The sequence below is a fragment of the Pleuronectes platessa genome, chromosome 11 (assembly GCF_947347685.1).
Source record: "Pleuronectes platessa chromosome 11, fPlePla1.1, whole genome shotgun sequence".
NCBI lineage: Eukaryota > Metazoa > Chordata > Actinopteri > Pleuronectiformes > Pleuronectidae > Pleuronectes > Pleuronectes platessa.
Genome location: NC_070636.1, coordinates 2,469,529 through 2,484,948, shown reverse-complemented (window position 1 = coordinate 2,484,948; position 15,420 = coordinate 2,469,529). Strand labels below are relative to the sequence as shown.

The 15,420-nt window shown below is 46.5% G+C and overlaps 2 protein-coding genes across 4 annotated transcripts; both read right to left on the bottom strand.

The window, feature by feature from the left end:
• Nucleotides 1-492: 492 nt before the first annotated feature.
• Nucleotides 493-8,759, bottom strand: jade1 (jade family PHD finger 1). 3 transcript variants are annotated; one of them, XM_053434734.1, is made up of 11 exons: nt 8,626-8,759; nt 7,178-7,260; nt 6,233-6,312; nt 5,341-5,498; nt 5,047-5,231; nt 4,143-4,354; nt 3,818-3,985; nt 3,462-3,578; nt 1,899-2,504; nt 1,677-1,794; nt 493-1,508 (listed from the first exon to the last, which is right to left on the bottom strand). In XM_053434734.1, the coding sequence occupies exons 2-11, from the start codon at nt 7,224-7,226 to the stop codon at nt 493-495; spliced, it is 2,709 nt and encodes a 902-aa protein (XP_053290709.1). In that variant the 5' UTR covers nt 7,227-7,260; nt 8,626-8,759. The 3 variants fall into 3 exon arrangements, with proteins under 3 accessions (XP_053290709.1, XP_053290707.1, XP_053290708.1); XM_053434732.1 differs by lacking the exon at nt 8,626-8,759 and adding an exon at nt 7,539-7,701; XM_053434733.1 differs by lacking the exon at nt 8,626-8,759 and adding an exon at nt 7,463-7,677.
• Nucleotides 8,760-9,705: 946 nt separating this feature from the next.
• On the bottom strand, nt 9,706-14,689 carry asmt2 (acetylserotonin O-methyltransferase 2). Its single transcript, XM_053434510.1, has 9 exons — nt 14,298-14,689; nt 14,136-14,224; nt 13,413-13,587; nt 12,972-13,101; nt 12,649-12,717; nt 12,442-12,560; nt 11,727-11,864; nt 11,384-11,506; nt 9,706-10,942 (listed from the first exon to the last, which is right to left on the bottom strand). The coding sequence occupies exons 2-9, from the start codon at nt 14,214-14,216 to the stop codon at nt 10,731-10,733; spliced, it is 1,047 nt and encodes a 348-aa protein (XP_053290485.1). The 5' UTR covers nt 14,217-14,224; nt 14,298-14,689; the 3' UTR covers nt 9,706-10,730.
• Between the last annotated feature and the right edge of the window lie 731 nt (nt 14,690-15,420).

Here is a 15,420-nt window from a genome sequence, read left to right as displayed (position 1 = left end):
TGGTCGCAGGTGAAGCTCAATAAAAAGAAACCTACACTGTCAGGATGAGGATGATCTGTTTCAGCTTTAATCGATCAAGTGCAACTGACTCGTGGCCGAGTTTAATACTTTGCCAAAAAAAAAACAAATAACATAGCAAGCTTATGGTCCCAAGCGACAAACCATCAACTTCTTCCCAGTTGATGGTTTTTTTTGCTTGTAAAAGTCTGAGCGAGCGTTTCAGTGGCAACTTTCTACTTCGAGGGGGAAAAGAAAAGTCAAAAGAAAAACCTCAAAATAAAGTAGAAAGTAAAAAATATTTCCCAGTTTTACATATGTTACAAATAAAAAATAAATATCAGCTCTGTTTTTAATCTAGGCATTTGTAGGATTCATCGAGAAAAATAAAGGTACAAAGAGCGACTGTGGTTCTCTCTCTCTCTCTCTCTCTCTCTCTCCACTGACACAGTGCAGCTTATTCTCAGATTGCCCCCCCCCCCCGCCCCCCCCCCATCAGGAGGCCAGCACGCCTCGTCGGATGATGTCGGAGCCGTAGCGGCGGCTGAGGGAGGAGTCGCCCCTCAGCTGGTGGGAGTGGCAGCGTTTCAAACAGGGCTCCTCCTCGCCCTCGCTCGGCTTGGAGTCGGAGGCGTAGCCGTCGGGCTCCGCCCCCCCCGTGCGGAGTCGCGTTCTGGCGTACGTTGGCTCCGGCGTGTTGCTCAGCGGCCTCAGCAGCGGCTTGCCCTGCTCCTCCTCCTCCTCCTCCTCTTCCTCCTCCTCCTTCATCGTCAGAGGCCTCTCGCTCCTCTTAGGGATCCTGAACTTGCCCCAGCCTCGGATGTGGCCGACGGCCCCGTGGGAGGAGTGGGAGCCGGTGGCCTGGCTCCTCCTCAGCCAGCCGCCGGCTCGGGGACACTTAGTGCTGCTGGTCACATCCAGGGGGGCGGGGCTTCTCCGGCTCAACCCTTCGTCGATGAAGAGGTCGTCGGTGTCCGAGCTTCTGATGTCCACCAGCCGGATGGAAACGGTTTTCTCCAGATGCTTGGACCCGAACTTGTTCTTGACCTGACTGGAGAGGTTCTCTGCCACCACCTCGCTCCTCCTCCTCCTCCTCTTCTCCTCCTGCTCGTGGTCGTTGTCTCGCTTCCCTCTGGTCAGCGCCTCGGGCTCGGGCCCCGGGGCCTCTCTCCTGGGCCCTTTCCTGCTCTCAGGTTTGTGCAGCTTGACGGCGATGGCCTCCTGAAGCTTTGGGAGAAGAACCTCCTGAGTGATGTCAGAGTTCTGGATGTGGGCGTCGCCTGCAGCCTCTTTGATTCTGGAGCTTCTACCGTCCCTGGTCTCCGGCTGTTTGCTCAGATTCTCCTTCTTGTGAATGTGAGACGAGTCAGAGAAGCTCCTCCTGTCGGTGCTCCTCCTTCTCTCCTGCTTCACAGAGCCTTGTTTGGGTTTGAGTCCCGAGTGGCTCCAGGAGGAGCGCGACTTGGAGCCCAGAGAGAAGATCTCCTCCAGGTCCTTCGCTGACGGGTCTCCTGCAACACACACGTCACATTCAACCTTCAGTGGAATCATCGTGTGACAGGATGAAGCTAGACAGTTTTATTAATATTATTACACTAAGGATGATTATACGCTCCTAATGACAACAATTAAAACTCTGGTCCAGTTTGTAGAGTGAGAATAAAGACAAATGAACTGACCTGTGAGCAGCTCGTGGTCCAGCAGCTTCACCTGCTGCTGGAAGATCTGCTCCTGGACTCTCCACAGCGAGCGCTTCATCTTCTCCCTCCGAGTCACCATGTAGGTCAAGTTACGCACCTGACGAGAAACACAAATCAATACACACAGTTTAAAATGTTAACACACAGTCAGTGATGCAGCTTCCCTGCTCACAGGCTTGGAGCAGTGAGGTGGACACCTACCCTCTCCAGGTCCTGGCGGAGGTGCGTGAAGAGCTGCAGGCGGCGCAGCAGCACCTCCTGCTCGCGGCGGGCCAGGCTCTCCTCCTCGTCCTTCTTGGGCGTGAGGAGCGGAAGGTTGAAGTTGGCTTTGCGCTTCAGCTTCCAGTACTGGAAGAGGAAGTCCACCACCTCCGGCAGCAGCTTCAGGTGACTGGCCACCTCCTCCACCCCCACAAACTGGTAGAACTCCTCCTCCATCTCCTGCAGCTTCAGCTTGCGGAGGTTGACTCTGTTCTCCAGCTGCCGGCTGCTGAGGACCTCCGCCTCGCTGGACGCTCTGTCCACCAGCTGAGGAGGCACATAGGACTTCAGAGAGGAGGAGGAGGCGGCGTCTTCCTCCCCTCTCACCCGGCCTCTCCTCCTGCCCTTCTTGTCTCTGGCCCCCTCCTTCTCCTCCTCGTCCCCCGAGTCCCCGTCCCTGGACTCGGCGCCCTCGAGCCCGGAGTGTTTGGGGCAGTAGGACTTGAACTTGACCTCGTCGTCCTCGGTGAGGATGGTGTTCATCTCCAGGCCGGCGTGGAGGCCACACGTCACGTGGAAGGCAGTCCGGCAGTTTTTAGCTGAGCACTGAAGAAACGAGAAGAAGAAGAAAGAGTTTGAGTTAAACATCGAAAACAATCAAGAGTCTTAAACTGTTTCATCATAAGAAGCTGGATCATGTGACGTGACGCGTAGAAGACTGGAAACGTTCAGACTCTATCGTCCACAAGGTTTAAGACTTGTGATGAAATGCTTCGTGATTCGCTGAAATACTCGCAGGAAGGGTGAAGTGCATTGTGGGAAAGTTTTTTTTGGGTTGTTTGTCATCTTGGCCGGAAAAAAAGTTGTTAATAAAGTTTCAGACTAAGACTGACAAACTAAGAGAGGAGAGAAATATAATAGACATGAAAAGGAAGATTACAGAAGCAGTTTCATTGAGAAAAACAACAAGATTCAGACCCAGGGCTCAGTGAGATGTGAAGAAGAAGAAGAACAAGAAGAAGAAGAAGAAGAGGAAGAAGAAGAGGAAGAAGAAGAATAAGAATAAGAAGAAGAAGAAGAAGAAGAAGAAGAGGAAGAAGAAGAAGAAGAGGAAGAAGAATAAGAGGAAGAAGAATAACAGGAAGAAGAAGAAGAAGAAGAGGAAGAAGAAGAAGAGGAAGAGGAAGAGGAAGAAGAAGAAGAAGAAGAAGAAGAAGAAGAAGAAGAAGAAGAAGAAGAAGAACAAGAGGAAGAAGAAGAACAAGAGGAAGAAGAAGAAGAAGAAGAAGAAGAAGAAGAAGAAGAAGAAGAAGAAGAAGAAGAGGAAGAAGAAGAAGAAGAAGAAGAAGAAGAAGAAGAAGAAGAATCTATGAGTTCATTTGTTTGGCTGCAGACGCATCACGCTGTGAACACTCATCTCAAACTGCAGCGTCTGAATTACTGGACGCGGCCACGCTATGCTTGTCATGCCTCATTAGTTGTGTGTGTTGTGTGTGTGTGTGTGTGTGTGTGTGTGAGAGTGTGTGAGTGTGTGAGAAGGAGAAACATGAGCAGCGACTTCACCTGTATACACGCTCCTCTCTTCTCTTTGCACAGGCAGCAGATCAGAGCCCATCTGTTGCTGGGGATGTGGGACACGTTGGTGATGGGCTCCATCTTCTCTGGATTCCCGATGCTCACCTGCACATTAAACACACAGTTAAGACATCTGACTTCCTGTTGTGTTGTTGTTGTTTACTCCTTTACAACACAGTTTGAAGCCGGTTACTCTGATTATCAAAGTTTAAAATCCTTCTAGTTGCAAAAATAATCGTTTTGTCTCACAGAAGAAATCTAAATGTTGAATTGTTTATTTCTTTCAACCGAATTTTAATTCTTTTGATTCTAAAGAAAACACTTGATCAAAGCTTTGTCTTCACCTCTGGAATCCACAAGGCACAGCTGACGTGGACCCACTTGGTTCCACTTCGGGTCGGCTTCATGGCTCCGCCCTTCTTGGGGCACAGCTGACATTTGGGCATGATGCCGAGGGCGCAGATCCGGCACAGCCAGCTGCCCTTCGGCACTTTCTGGATGCCGTAACACGCCTGGTGAGAAATGCAAACAGGCGGCGTCTCAACTTTCAGGAAGCAAACAGAAATCGATAGAAGATGAAGTGAGAGGGAAAGGAGGTGAGTCATCAGAGTGAGACTGTTTTCTCCCTCGTGCTGAGCGAGTGTCAGAGTCCGTGTGTTGACCTCTGACCTGGTGGACGCAGATGTTGCACTTGTCGCAGAACACCATCTCGTTGTTGTCCTCCCCGTCCGGCGACCGGCACACGTCACACACCACGTCCTCGTCGTACTCGATGCCCAGCCCCTCCTCCGTCTCCGTGGCGTGCGTCATGTTCTCGTGGCAGCGGTGCTCCAACTCCTCGATCACTCGCTCCATCGTGATCTCGTCCAGCAGCGGCATCGCTGCACAGAGACCGAGGCAAAGTTCTACAATTTATCGGGTTTTCTTAATATTTGACATTTAAATCTTATTTGTACTAAAGTATCAAATGCTTTTCTGAATATTTCACATTTTTTCTTTCTCAGCTGCGAGTCTAGAGTTAATCTTTTTGCCCGACAGCCACAAAACACTTGATAACATGTTCAGTTCAGGCTGCAGATGATGTTGTGCATCTAAACAAAGACGTGTTCAAAGCAACACAGGCAGCTTGAAATGAATCAGAACAATAACATCAGGAGTCTCTACTCGAAAAGCAAATCTTTAGAACATTAGACTTCCTGATACGAACAGTGATTCCAGCTCGAGAAGAAGAAGAGTGAAGTTCTGTGATCCTTAGGGAATCGAACTATTGTGTTGATAACTGTTTCTGACTGTGTAAGTCTGCGGCTGTTTTTGTAACTAGAGATGATAAAATTAAAACGGAGGAACCTTGTTTTTCTGCTTCATATTGAACAGATTCAATTTCAGAATCAACGCCCAACTGAGGCCGAACAAAGCACGAAAATGAAATGAATCTTTTCCACTGGTTCCCTCTTAAAACAAAACATGAGTCGACCTGCGTCACAGGTTCCATGTTTCTATGTGATTTTGTCAAATACATAGAACTAACATGAGGAATCAGACCGAAGACTTGTTCACCTGATCCGTGACTCACCCATCTCTGCAAACTCCTGGTTGATGTTCTGCAGCCAGGCCACGTCCTCCTCGTTCAGGTCGTAGCGGCACATCCCCTCCGCCAGCGTCCGGATGTCCACGTAGCCCAACGCCTCGGCGCCCGACGTCCGGATGAGCTTCTTCGGCTTCACAAACATCACCTCCTTCCCTTTCTCCCCCAGCGCCCTGCACAGCACAGAGAGGTGGAGACCTACTTAACACTGACGGTACATGAAAGCAGCTGAACTGGTCTGTGAGACTTTCCAGTCTTTGAACAACCCGTCTGTTGTCCTACCTGGCGACAGGCTCCGGGATGGACTGGGGGCTGACTGGGACCTGGACGCCCTTCTCCCAGTCCTGCCTCCACTGGTCGGCGAGGACGTAGTAGTCCTCCGTGCTCAGCTGGGACGAGTCGTGAACCTTCATGGCCGTGATCAGGTCCGTCCTGAACACCTGCAGCGAATCACAACAGTAGTTCACACACGAGTTTAACACATCACTGAGTTTATGATTGTTATTCACAGCAGGTGACAACGACTGGTCACTACAGCGCTGATCTGAGACCAGTCAGACATCAGGAGCAGCTGCATGAGAAGCTGACTGTTTCAACTCAATCACAATCAATCCTTTTGTCTCTAGCATGTTTCAAAGATCACATTTAATAGATCAACCAATTGAGGAATATAATAATTATTAGAAAACTCAATAGTGAGTTATGTAACTAATAATGAGTTATATGTTTTTAAATGTCTCGTCTCCATAAAGCTTGTGTATATCAGTGTTTACACAGAGATACCAGGCTGTGTGCAGTCAGCTGAACAGGAACCAGCCAATCAGGATGCTGCTCAGGGCAGAGTCATTGTTTTGCTTTAATTTGATTGGCCCCTGGAGAAAAGGGCGGTAACGGCCTGAAGACTGAGCAGCAGATAAGAGAAAAGTTTCCACTCACGAGAACTCATCCAAACAAAAACATAAATCAATGTTTAAAATAAAGAGCAATTTGACTGATAGTAATTAACGATTGACCACATTAAAGTGTTTTATCTTTGAAGACGCATTATATGAAAGTACAATCAAATAATAACCAGAACACAAAGTGAAAGCAGAGCACTGTTGAAGACTCAGTAACTGTTCATGTGTTTATCTAAACACAATCATCCTTGAACGTCCCGATGAGACGGACGTACCTCGGAGGGTTTGTGACCAGTGCCCCTCCTCGGCTGGGAGGAGTGCTGGGAGGAGTGCTGGGACCAGCAGGTGGAGTTACCTGCAGGAGAAACCACAGTTAATGAAGGACGCCGACTTTCTTCTTCGTCTGTTTCTGCTCTGATGAACAAACTCTCCTGGAGATTCTCAATCAAACATGTGTGACTCATGCAAATTACATTTTGGGATTTTCAATTTCATTACTAGTTTGACTTTGTCTTATTAGAACATCAGTGAAGTTGCAACTCCAGTGTATTAACAATTAAAAATGCAGAACCTTCATTTACACTGAGGTATTGTTACTTCAAATCTTTACTTACACGCTGCAGAACGATGTATAATCTATATTTGATGTGTTTTACATATAACAGAATATATCCACGGAGGTAACAGACAGTCTCCCTCATCTGACTTAATCTGTCAAAACCTTCACGTCCACTTTCTAGTTTGTTTAATGAGCAGAAGTTAAGCAGCACATCTGACAGATTGTTGTTATGTTATGACATTTCTGCAATTGAGAACTTGCCTCAACATTTTGTTGAATGTGGCAAAGACGGACACATCTGGGACAACGAAACAAACGCCACAAACCAGATTTGAAATTCTTCGCTGGGCTCAGATATTAGAACGTCTGCCTGACCCTGTCCCTCCTCTGTCTCCTGCGTCTCTGTGTCCCTCTGCTGCCCGGCCTTCTTTGTCTGTCTCTCTGATTCTTTTCTAAACCTCAAGAATAAACTTACCGACAACTACAAGATGGAAAGAAACTGCGAATACAAAGTCCCCAGAAAACGCCCCTTTAAAACAAGTTCCTGATCTGCACTCCTTCCCTCGTGAACTGGAGGATGGTGGCGAGTTGCGTTGACCTAATTCACGTCTAAATTTGGTCCTGGTATGAAGGAGTCAGCAGAAACAATATGTTTACTTACTTTCATTGTCGGAGTCCTCGCTGCTGCTCGGGAGTCGGATTCTCTTCATTGTTGTCTGAGTGTGGAGCTCCGTCCTCAGGACACTACAACAAGACAGGAGGGACAAGATTAGACAAATTAAAGATGTCAACACTCCAGAATGAGACAAGAAGTCAGACTCAAAACCTGTCGTACAGTATAAGTACAATAACAACAACTTTAAGACACACACTAACGATACACAATGAAATAGGAAGTTAGTTACAAACAAATATAAATATAAATAACTTAAAATACAGTCTTTACCAACAGGGCTACAAACAACAGTCTGTGTTTGAGACTCTTGTTTAAAAACAGCTCAGAGCAAAACAAAGCAACACACTGATCCACACGTTTCCTTGTTGATCTGCCAGCACACGAGCACACACACACACACACCACAGTCCCTAGCGATGACAACAACAAGTTGGCACATGTGACGCACACAGGAAACAACGTGAGCTCCACATGCAACGTGCACACGAACATCAACAGGAACTAGAAACATCTGAGTCCGCTGCAGCCAGCGTGCACATGGGGTGGGGGGGGGGGGGCGGGAGGGGGCGATGCTAACTCTGGCTTAGCGGGCTAGGCTAGCAGCAGGCTAGTTAGCGCGACGCCCTTTCTTCCAGTAAACAGAGTAGCAGAGAGCTAACCGTGTAGCGGCTAGCTCTTAGCTAACAGCTGGCCACCGTCACCAAGCCCCGGTGCCGAGGAACCAAACTGAGAAACTGAGTGTTTACGATGTGATCAGATGTTTTCGTCCAAATCTGCAACGCAACACGATGTTTGAGGCATTATTATTAAAAGCAAACTGCAGATTGGCTAGCTAAAGTTAGCCAGATTGCTAATCTCCCACTAGTTATGCAACATGCGGGCCCTTCCACGAGAATGTGAAAATGTTACGAGTATATTTAAAAAGTGATGAACTAAGTTTATAGAATGAAACGAGCTGTTCCATCAAACCCTCATTTAATCACTTCATGGGTTGTTTTCTACAGAATGCACGTTGCGTTAGCCTGACGCTGGTGGTTAGCAACATCGGCTAGCTGGTTAGCTGGAGGCTAAGCTAATGTAAACTACCACGGTTGTGTTTAGCATTAGCCCGCGGGGCTAACTCCGTGTTGACTCCCGCTGAGCCCCTCGTCCAACCCCGGCTCTCCTCCACAGGTGAGGGGTCACATATCGACCCACACAAGCTACCTGGAGCCGGAGAGGACCCGCGGGCGGACGGTGTGGACGAGGGCGGTGAGCAGGCTTAGCTAACCCGGCGGAACGGAGAGGCAGCTCCGCCACAGATCCACTGGTTAATCTTTGGCGCCATTTTAAATGACGGTGTCGGGAACACACAACCTAAAGGCCCGTCAGGAGCCGCACACACACGGGACTCGAACCCGGACAGAGAGCGAGAGAAAGCGGGCGGTACGTACAGAGCACGTCTGGCCGGTGGAGCAGGTGTCAGGGTTTGAAGTGAAGCGCAGTTTGAGCCGAGAGTTCCGCTTGACCCGCCGCATTCCACACACACACACACCGGGGGGAGGTTACCCTGCCCCGGCCGCAGCGGCGCCTCAGGCCCGCTGGAGGGCGCCACCGCTCCGGGAGCACAATGTCCACATGGTTACATCAGTCAGGATGCACATGGACAACAAACATGTCAACAAACATGTCAACAAATATGTCAACAAACATGTCAACAAACATATGATCAATGTTATTAAGATGAGATGAGATCTATCTTCATTGATCCCTGTGGAGAAATGAAATCCAGCAGAGCAGCACAAAGACGAAATGGAATAAGAATCCAGAAATAAACAAGATAAAAAATAGAAACATTATTTACTGAGCCGAGACAATATCAACACATTTTCAGATGCCTGTCTTCACAGATTGGCTCCTCCCCCTCTCAGTGCTTTTATCAAGCAGAAAACCACTGATGATAGAGACATGAGGTCAGTAGGAGGTGGAAGGAGGTGGTAGGAAGAGGAAGGAGGTGGTAGGAAGAGGAAGAGGAAGGAGGTGGTAGAAAGAGGAAGGAGGTGGTAGAAAGAGGAAGGAGGTGGTAGGAAGAGGAAGGAGGTGGTAGGAAGAGGAAGGAGGTAGTAGGAAGAGGAAGGAGGTAGTGAGAGGTGGTAAGAGGTGGAAGGAGGTGGTTAGAGGTGGTTGTATGATACCAGTGAGAAGCTATAGATGTTTGCTCACCTGCCAGGGGACCACAGTTGCAGAATTGCTAAACTGCCTCAATTACAGATTTATTAACGAGCTTTGTCCTGTGATTCTAAACAGATTAGATAAATATCATGTGCAATACAAAGGAGAGAGAATGTATGTGTGGTGTCTGTGACTCTATCAAACCTCTCTGCTGCTGCAGATTCTTCAAGGCTTCACACGCACGTCTGACCTTTACTCAGTGTCTGCCCTGAACTCTCTGATCACGTTAACCACATGTTTACACACATCACGTCTACAACACGGAGAAACATAGGAACATTGTTCAGCTGGACACAACAAGGTGGAACTTCACGCTTTATACAACAGAAAACTGCTGAATTAACAGAGTCCACCACACCAGAGTTGTTTACACATGCAAATCATTTAGTTCAAACATTTTAATAAAAAATGGAGCAATCTGCAGACAGTAAACATCATGTGTCTATGATTTAATATGAGGGAAACATGCTGTAAAGACCAGAGGACAGAAAACAAGCTTATGATACCATGTGTGTTTACAGACTGTATATAAAGGTGGTTGCAATATGGGTCATAAGGTAGATAAGGTTAGTTCTTATCACACTGAGGTTTGCTCAAGTGTTTCTGATAAGTTTGGTTTTAATTAGTTAATTGATGCGATAAAACAAATCATGATTGACAGCTGAGACTAGTTCACGTGTGTTTATCAGGATGCTGATGTCATCGCTCCACCCGAGACCCGGCGTCCATCTTCATCTACAGTCTGTGCTTTATACAGAAAGAAGTTTGTATACGTTTTGTACAGTTTGAGGTCTTGCATCATCGATAACATGCAAATCATGTAAAAACTCACCGATGTCTCACACACAGTTTTTCTACAGAGTCATCAATAAGCAAACGTCTGAGCAGCCACGAGATGATATGAATGATTGATGGTGAGACGTCTGTGTGATGTCATCAAGATCTCGAGGTAACGCAGGATCAAGATTGTCCACAGGGATAAAAATAAAATCCACAGAACAGCAGAATGAGAACAGACGTCACCGAGCACCAGTTTGAAACAGTAGTAAATAGATTCTTCACGATCAGAGAAAACATAAAGAGAACTTTGTCAGAACACCAGCAGAGACATGACGGAGGTAAACTGAGGTTTGTCTGGAACCGTTCTGCTGCGTCGGTTCTACGAGGGAACCTGACCTCAGCAGAACCTTGGGTTGAAACAATCGGACACATCCACGAGACGCACTTTTCTCGGCACACTGAGAAATTATTTATACATTTTCAAGGCCTTGAAATGTTCTTTACTTTCCACGACTTTCCAGGAGCGCTCCTCTCGGCTGATCTGAGCTCATCTGGTGGCCAGGATGGCGTCGTAGGACTTCCCGGTCCGGCACACCTGAACGTTCAGGAAGCCGCTCGCCTTCAGCAGGCGGGTGTACTCGGAGGGGGGGCGCTCGCGGCCCTCCGCCTGCACCAGCATGTTGAGGGAGAAGATCTGAGCCATGACGGGGCCTCGGCGGTTCTCAAACAGCATGGCCTCCACCAGCAGGACGCCCCCACCTGGTGAGGAGGGAGAACATGAGCATTTTCTCAATGTGACGCTTCCTTTGATCGGTGAAAAATTTAAAAACCAAGTCCATAATCCATCATCTTCTTCTTCTTCTTCATCATCATCATCATCATCATCCTCCATCATCATCATCATCATCATCATCCTCTATTTCAAAAGTTATAAATATATAAACAGCAATCATATTAAATAATGCTAACTAGAGATGAGTGTAAACGCAACGTGAGTACAAATATAACCAGGATTCTATTTGAATACAGGAAAGATAAAATAATGAGGCCATAGATCTACATACACATTAAACTAGAAAGGCAGCATATGAGGGACTACCTCCAGCCAAGGCCAAACAATCCTGCACATGGCTGTTTGAACCTCGTGGAGTTAACAGACACATGAGCTCTTAAAGACTCCCTGTGGAGAAGTGAACTCACCTGGTTTGCAGGTGTCGTAGATTTTCTTCAGCAGCGTCACACACTTCTCCTCCGGCCAGTCGTGAATGATTCGGGCCAGAACGTACAAGTCAGCAGCTGGAACCTCTCCATCGAAGAAATCTCCTGCAAAACAGAGAGCAAAGTGATGATGATGATGTGAGAGAAGTTACCAAAACTACTCCGGCTAAATGAACCTTGTGGTGAGATATGTTTTTCAACACCGCTTTAGTTATAGCTAGGGTTAGGGTGACAATTTTTGTTTTATTAGGCATTTTTCAGTTTGATCTCCTCTCAGTAATAACCCTAACTGTTGATAAAGTGAATGAGGCTGAATGAATCTCACCGGTCTGAAACACGACGGTATCGTCCTCCTGGGAGAAATGTCTCTGAGCCGTCTCCACGACCTGCGGGAGGTCGAACACGGTGACGGAGGAGGACGGGTACGCCGACGCCATCTCTCGAGCCAGAGCCCCAGTGCATCCTGGGAAGTGTTGAGAGAGAGGAAAGTCACTTTGTGTTAAATCGAAATGTTTCAAACACACGATCAAATGCTTAAAATTACCAATTGAGATATTTATGGTCTTATAAATAAATCCTATTTTTTCATTACTTTTATATATTTCATATCTTTTGAATATGTTTTGACTGTCTGGATAAGTTGGGTGTCATCTACATAGAAGTGAATGGAGACTTAATCATAACTAAGTGTGACACAATACAGAGAATTACAAAGTAGAAAAGAACAGAGGACCAAGGACGGATCCCTGAGGGACACCAGAACTCCGACATTTACATAAAATAACATGCAAACCGATGATCAGCTGCACATGGTAACATTATACACAGAAACTGTACAGTCAGTGCATTTAGTCTTTAAATAGTTTTATCTGATAAAGATTCACTTACAGTTCCACTAAAAACTTTTTTTTAGATGAATAATGGATCGACTCCTGATGTTGTAAATTAATAACCTGCTGGTTGAGTTCCTATCGGCTCCGGTGACACAGATTAGATCTGATTATGAAGCCTCCACTCCACAGGGTGGCGCTGCCTCTTACCTCCGAGATCCACGATTGTCTGAAAGCCGGAGAGGTTGAACGCTGTCACGATGTCGTGTCCGTCCAGAACCCACGAGGAGTTCATCAGACCCATGAACTTCAGCATCTCCTCCTCCGATCTGGTGGATTTTACGATCAAGCACAGAATCTTAAAAACTCGACCAATGAGGGATGAGATTATAGAACGACATAACTAAAGCATCAAACCTGTAGATAGCTTTGAAGATGTCCGCTGAGGGGAGGCCGAAGGTCTTTTCATTCTGGTTCTTCCCCTCCCTGTGTGGATGGAAAAGGAATCATTCAAATGCAGTTTGTTCTCAGTTTTATTCTGTTTATTCAGAGTTGGTTTAATTCTAAGAAAAGCGTTGGAGGCTATTCACTTTAATATGTTGAGACATGCATATTCGTCTTTTTAACAGTTTCAATCGAAAGATAATTACACCATAAAAATCTTAGATCTTCTGCTCTTGCTGTTTTGAAAGCTACGTGTCGGCTCCATATTCAGTTGAGTGACCTTTGAACCCACAGACCTGACGGCGTCCACCATGTTGTTCCACAGGGGGTAGATGGTCTGGGACTGGTAGACGATCATGTCGTGGAGAGACTTGGCGCTGCCTCTGGCCAAGTAAAGGCTCGCCACATCGGTGCTGCTGTAAACAGCTGCTCACGGAAAAAACACATGAATCAAATTAAAAGCTCCAGAAAAGCTACGACATGGACGTTAGCTCCTTTGTCCAATGACGAGAAGGAAGTCAAAGTAATGGAATCTGTCCTCATTGAGTCAAATCAGAGTCCTTTAGGTCCAGTGATGACATGTCCTGATTCTATGGTTTAAATAATAGACGACAGCTTGATTTGTGTCAACAGGGAAAGTCCTGTTAAGACATAGTTGTAATATTTGCGTGAAGTTTATAATACTACGTTAATGTGGTAGTTCAGACTCTCTGAGATCATTCACTCCTGTTCCTCACCAGTCCCATCTTTGGTCTCCACCTCCAGGATCTCGATGCCCACCAGGGCGTCCAGCAGCCGCTCGATCCCGTCCACGCTGGTGCTCAGCTCGCGGGCCACGTGCGGCGCGCTGAGCGGCTCCGCTGACGTCAGCAGGAGATCGAACACCCCGAGCTCACACGCTGAGAAGATCACCTGGAGGGATCGGACCACAGATCAGCACCTTGGCAGGTCAGGCACCCCCGCCTCCTCCATGTTGGTGGACGGGAGGGGGGGGGGGGGTCGTAACTTTGATGACGCTCTGAATCTGGCGCCAGCATCAGGTCAGAATCTCAGTAGGCCTTTCATTAGTGATACCATACAGGCCAGCAGCCAGATTGACCTTTAGCCTTTAGCGTTCCAATCGAGTTCGACCTGTGTCGTCAGTTACACACGTTTCAAAACACTCGATGACACTAAAGTGCACGACTGAGCTTCTGTCCCTAACATCTGCTGGTGGCCAGTAACACCTGAGGACATCTACTGGTTGGTTAGTAACTTAAATTGTGCAGAAGTCCTTCAAACATACAAGAGATATTCACTGTTCTTATCAAGCATCAGAGCGTGAGACTCAAACTGACTCTGGTCCTGGTAAGTGGCTGAACTCTCCTGCATAGAGAAGAACTGGAGGAGCCTCCATCACCAGAGCAAACAGAAGACAGATGCAGGACCACGAGTGAATAGTTCGTGGAGCCAGATTTTACCTTGGAGACCCTGAACCCGTTGAAATACTCCAGAAGTTTGAAGGGGTAGTCGAGCTCGCTCTGGGACAGATGTTCAGCCATCACGGCTCCTGGGGAGGAGACACAGCATCTTTAACTGAACTCTGAGGACAGGAGCGAATCCTGATGTTCATCATCACTCACCGGAGCCTGGACGAGCTGCGGAGATGTTCGGGTTCCGGACCAACGACGGAAGGTTTCAGCCTCTTTGTGTTTTTTTTTGTGGATTTGTGTGAGTTTTTTGTTTCTTTGAGTCACAACCCGGAGCCAAGATGTCGCTGGTTCGTTGTGTGTCCGCGTGAAATGGACGTCGGATCTTCGGCGGATAGAAAGACGATGTGATCCAGGAGGAGGTCGCTGCTGCTGAGCTGCACTCACACACACACAGACACACACACACACACACACGCAAACATTTACGCTCACGCACACACATGCACGCACACACACAAGCACAGGGATCCTCCAGCCAGACGGTGTAGTTCCAGGATCAACCAGAGCAGCCTGGTGGCGCTGCTGAGCTGCTGCAGGCGTCTCCACATGATGATGTCGACCAATCAGAGACGAGCCAGTACATAAAAAGAATCTTTTTCTTTCAACTCTTTTGTTACTATGGAAATTTATAAATATGCAATCGATATTAATGTATTCAAAAAATTATACAGAAATAAATGAGTAACCAGAATAAATTGGAGCAAAAACTGATGATATATAAATGAAAAACAGGATTTGTTTATACACTTATTTCACATTTTATGGTAACATTGCATTAACTGTACCAAACCTGTTTATAAAATGTAAACCCTGAAACATAAATGAAGATTGAGAACATTTTGATTTGGCAAAAAAAAGTACATAAATGGGCGACAACTGTTTAAGCATTAATTTATGTATTTGTTAAGTATGTGTTACTAATTGCTCCTTATTTCTCTGTATTGAAATGTGTTCTATACTTTACTTGATTTCTTTATTACATTACCTATTTGTTTATCTGCAACCAGTGTTTTATTCATAGCTTTTATATTTTCCAAATATATAATCTTAAAAATTATGAATTCTGACACTTAATTGTCTATACTAATATTTTATACAATCAATACATTTCCATATTATATGCTTTTATTAAATGTGTGTATTTGCTCAGTTGTGTAAACAAATTGTGACGAAGGTGTAAAAAGAAAGTAAATATTAGAGAAAAAGGTGTCAAACAATAAAAACATTGCTCTTTACAAATTTTAGTATCAAACTTTCTTCTCTTGTCCATTTG

What these genes read in the sequence shown, in the direction of transcription:
- asmt2 (XM_053434510.1), bottom strand. Translation starts at nt 14,216, where the DNA reads ATGGCTGAACATCTGTCCCAGAGCGAGCTCGACTACCCCTTCAAACTT. An exon ending in ACGGGTTCAGGGTCTCCAAG is followed by an intron (nt 13,588 to 14,135) that starts GTAAAATCTGGC and finishes CGATCCCTCCAG; the next exon opens with GTGATCTTCTCAGCGTGTGA. An exon ending in GGAGACCAAAGATGGGACTG is followed by an intron (nt 13,102 to 13,412) that starts GTGAGGAACAGG and finishes TTCCGTGAGCAG; the next exon opens with CTGTTTACAGCAGCACCGAT.
- jade1 (XM_053434732.1), bottom strand. Translation starts at nt 7,684, where the DNA reads ATGTTCGTGTGCACGTTGCATGTGGAGCTCACGTTGTTTCCTGTGTGC. An exon ending in CTGGTCACAAACCCTCCGAG is followed by an intron (nt 5,499 to 6,232) that starts GTACGTCCGTCT and finishes GATTCGCTGCAG; the next exon opens with GTGTTCAGGACGGACCTGAT. An exon ending in GCAACATCTGCGTCCACCAG is followed by an intron (nt 3,986 to 4,142) that starts GTCAGAGGTCAA and finishes ATTTCTCACCAG; the next exon opens with GCGTGTTACGGCATCCAGAA.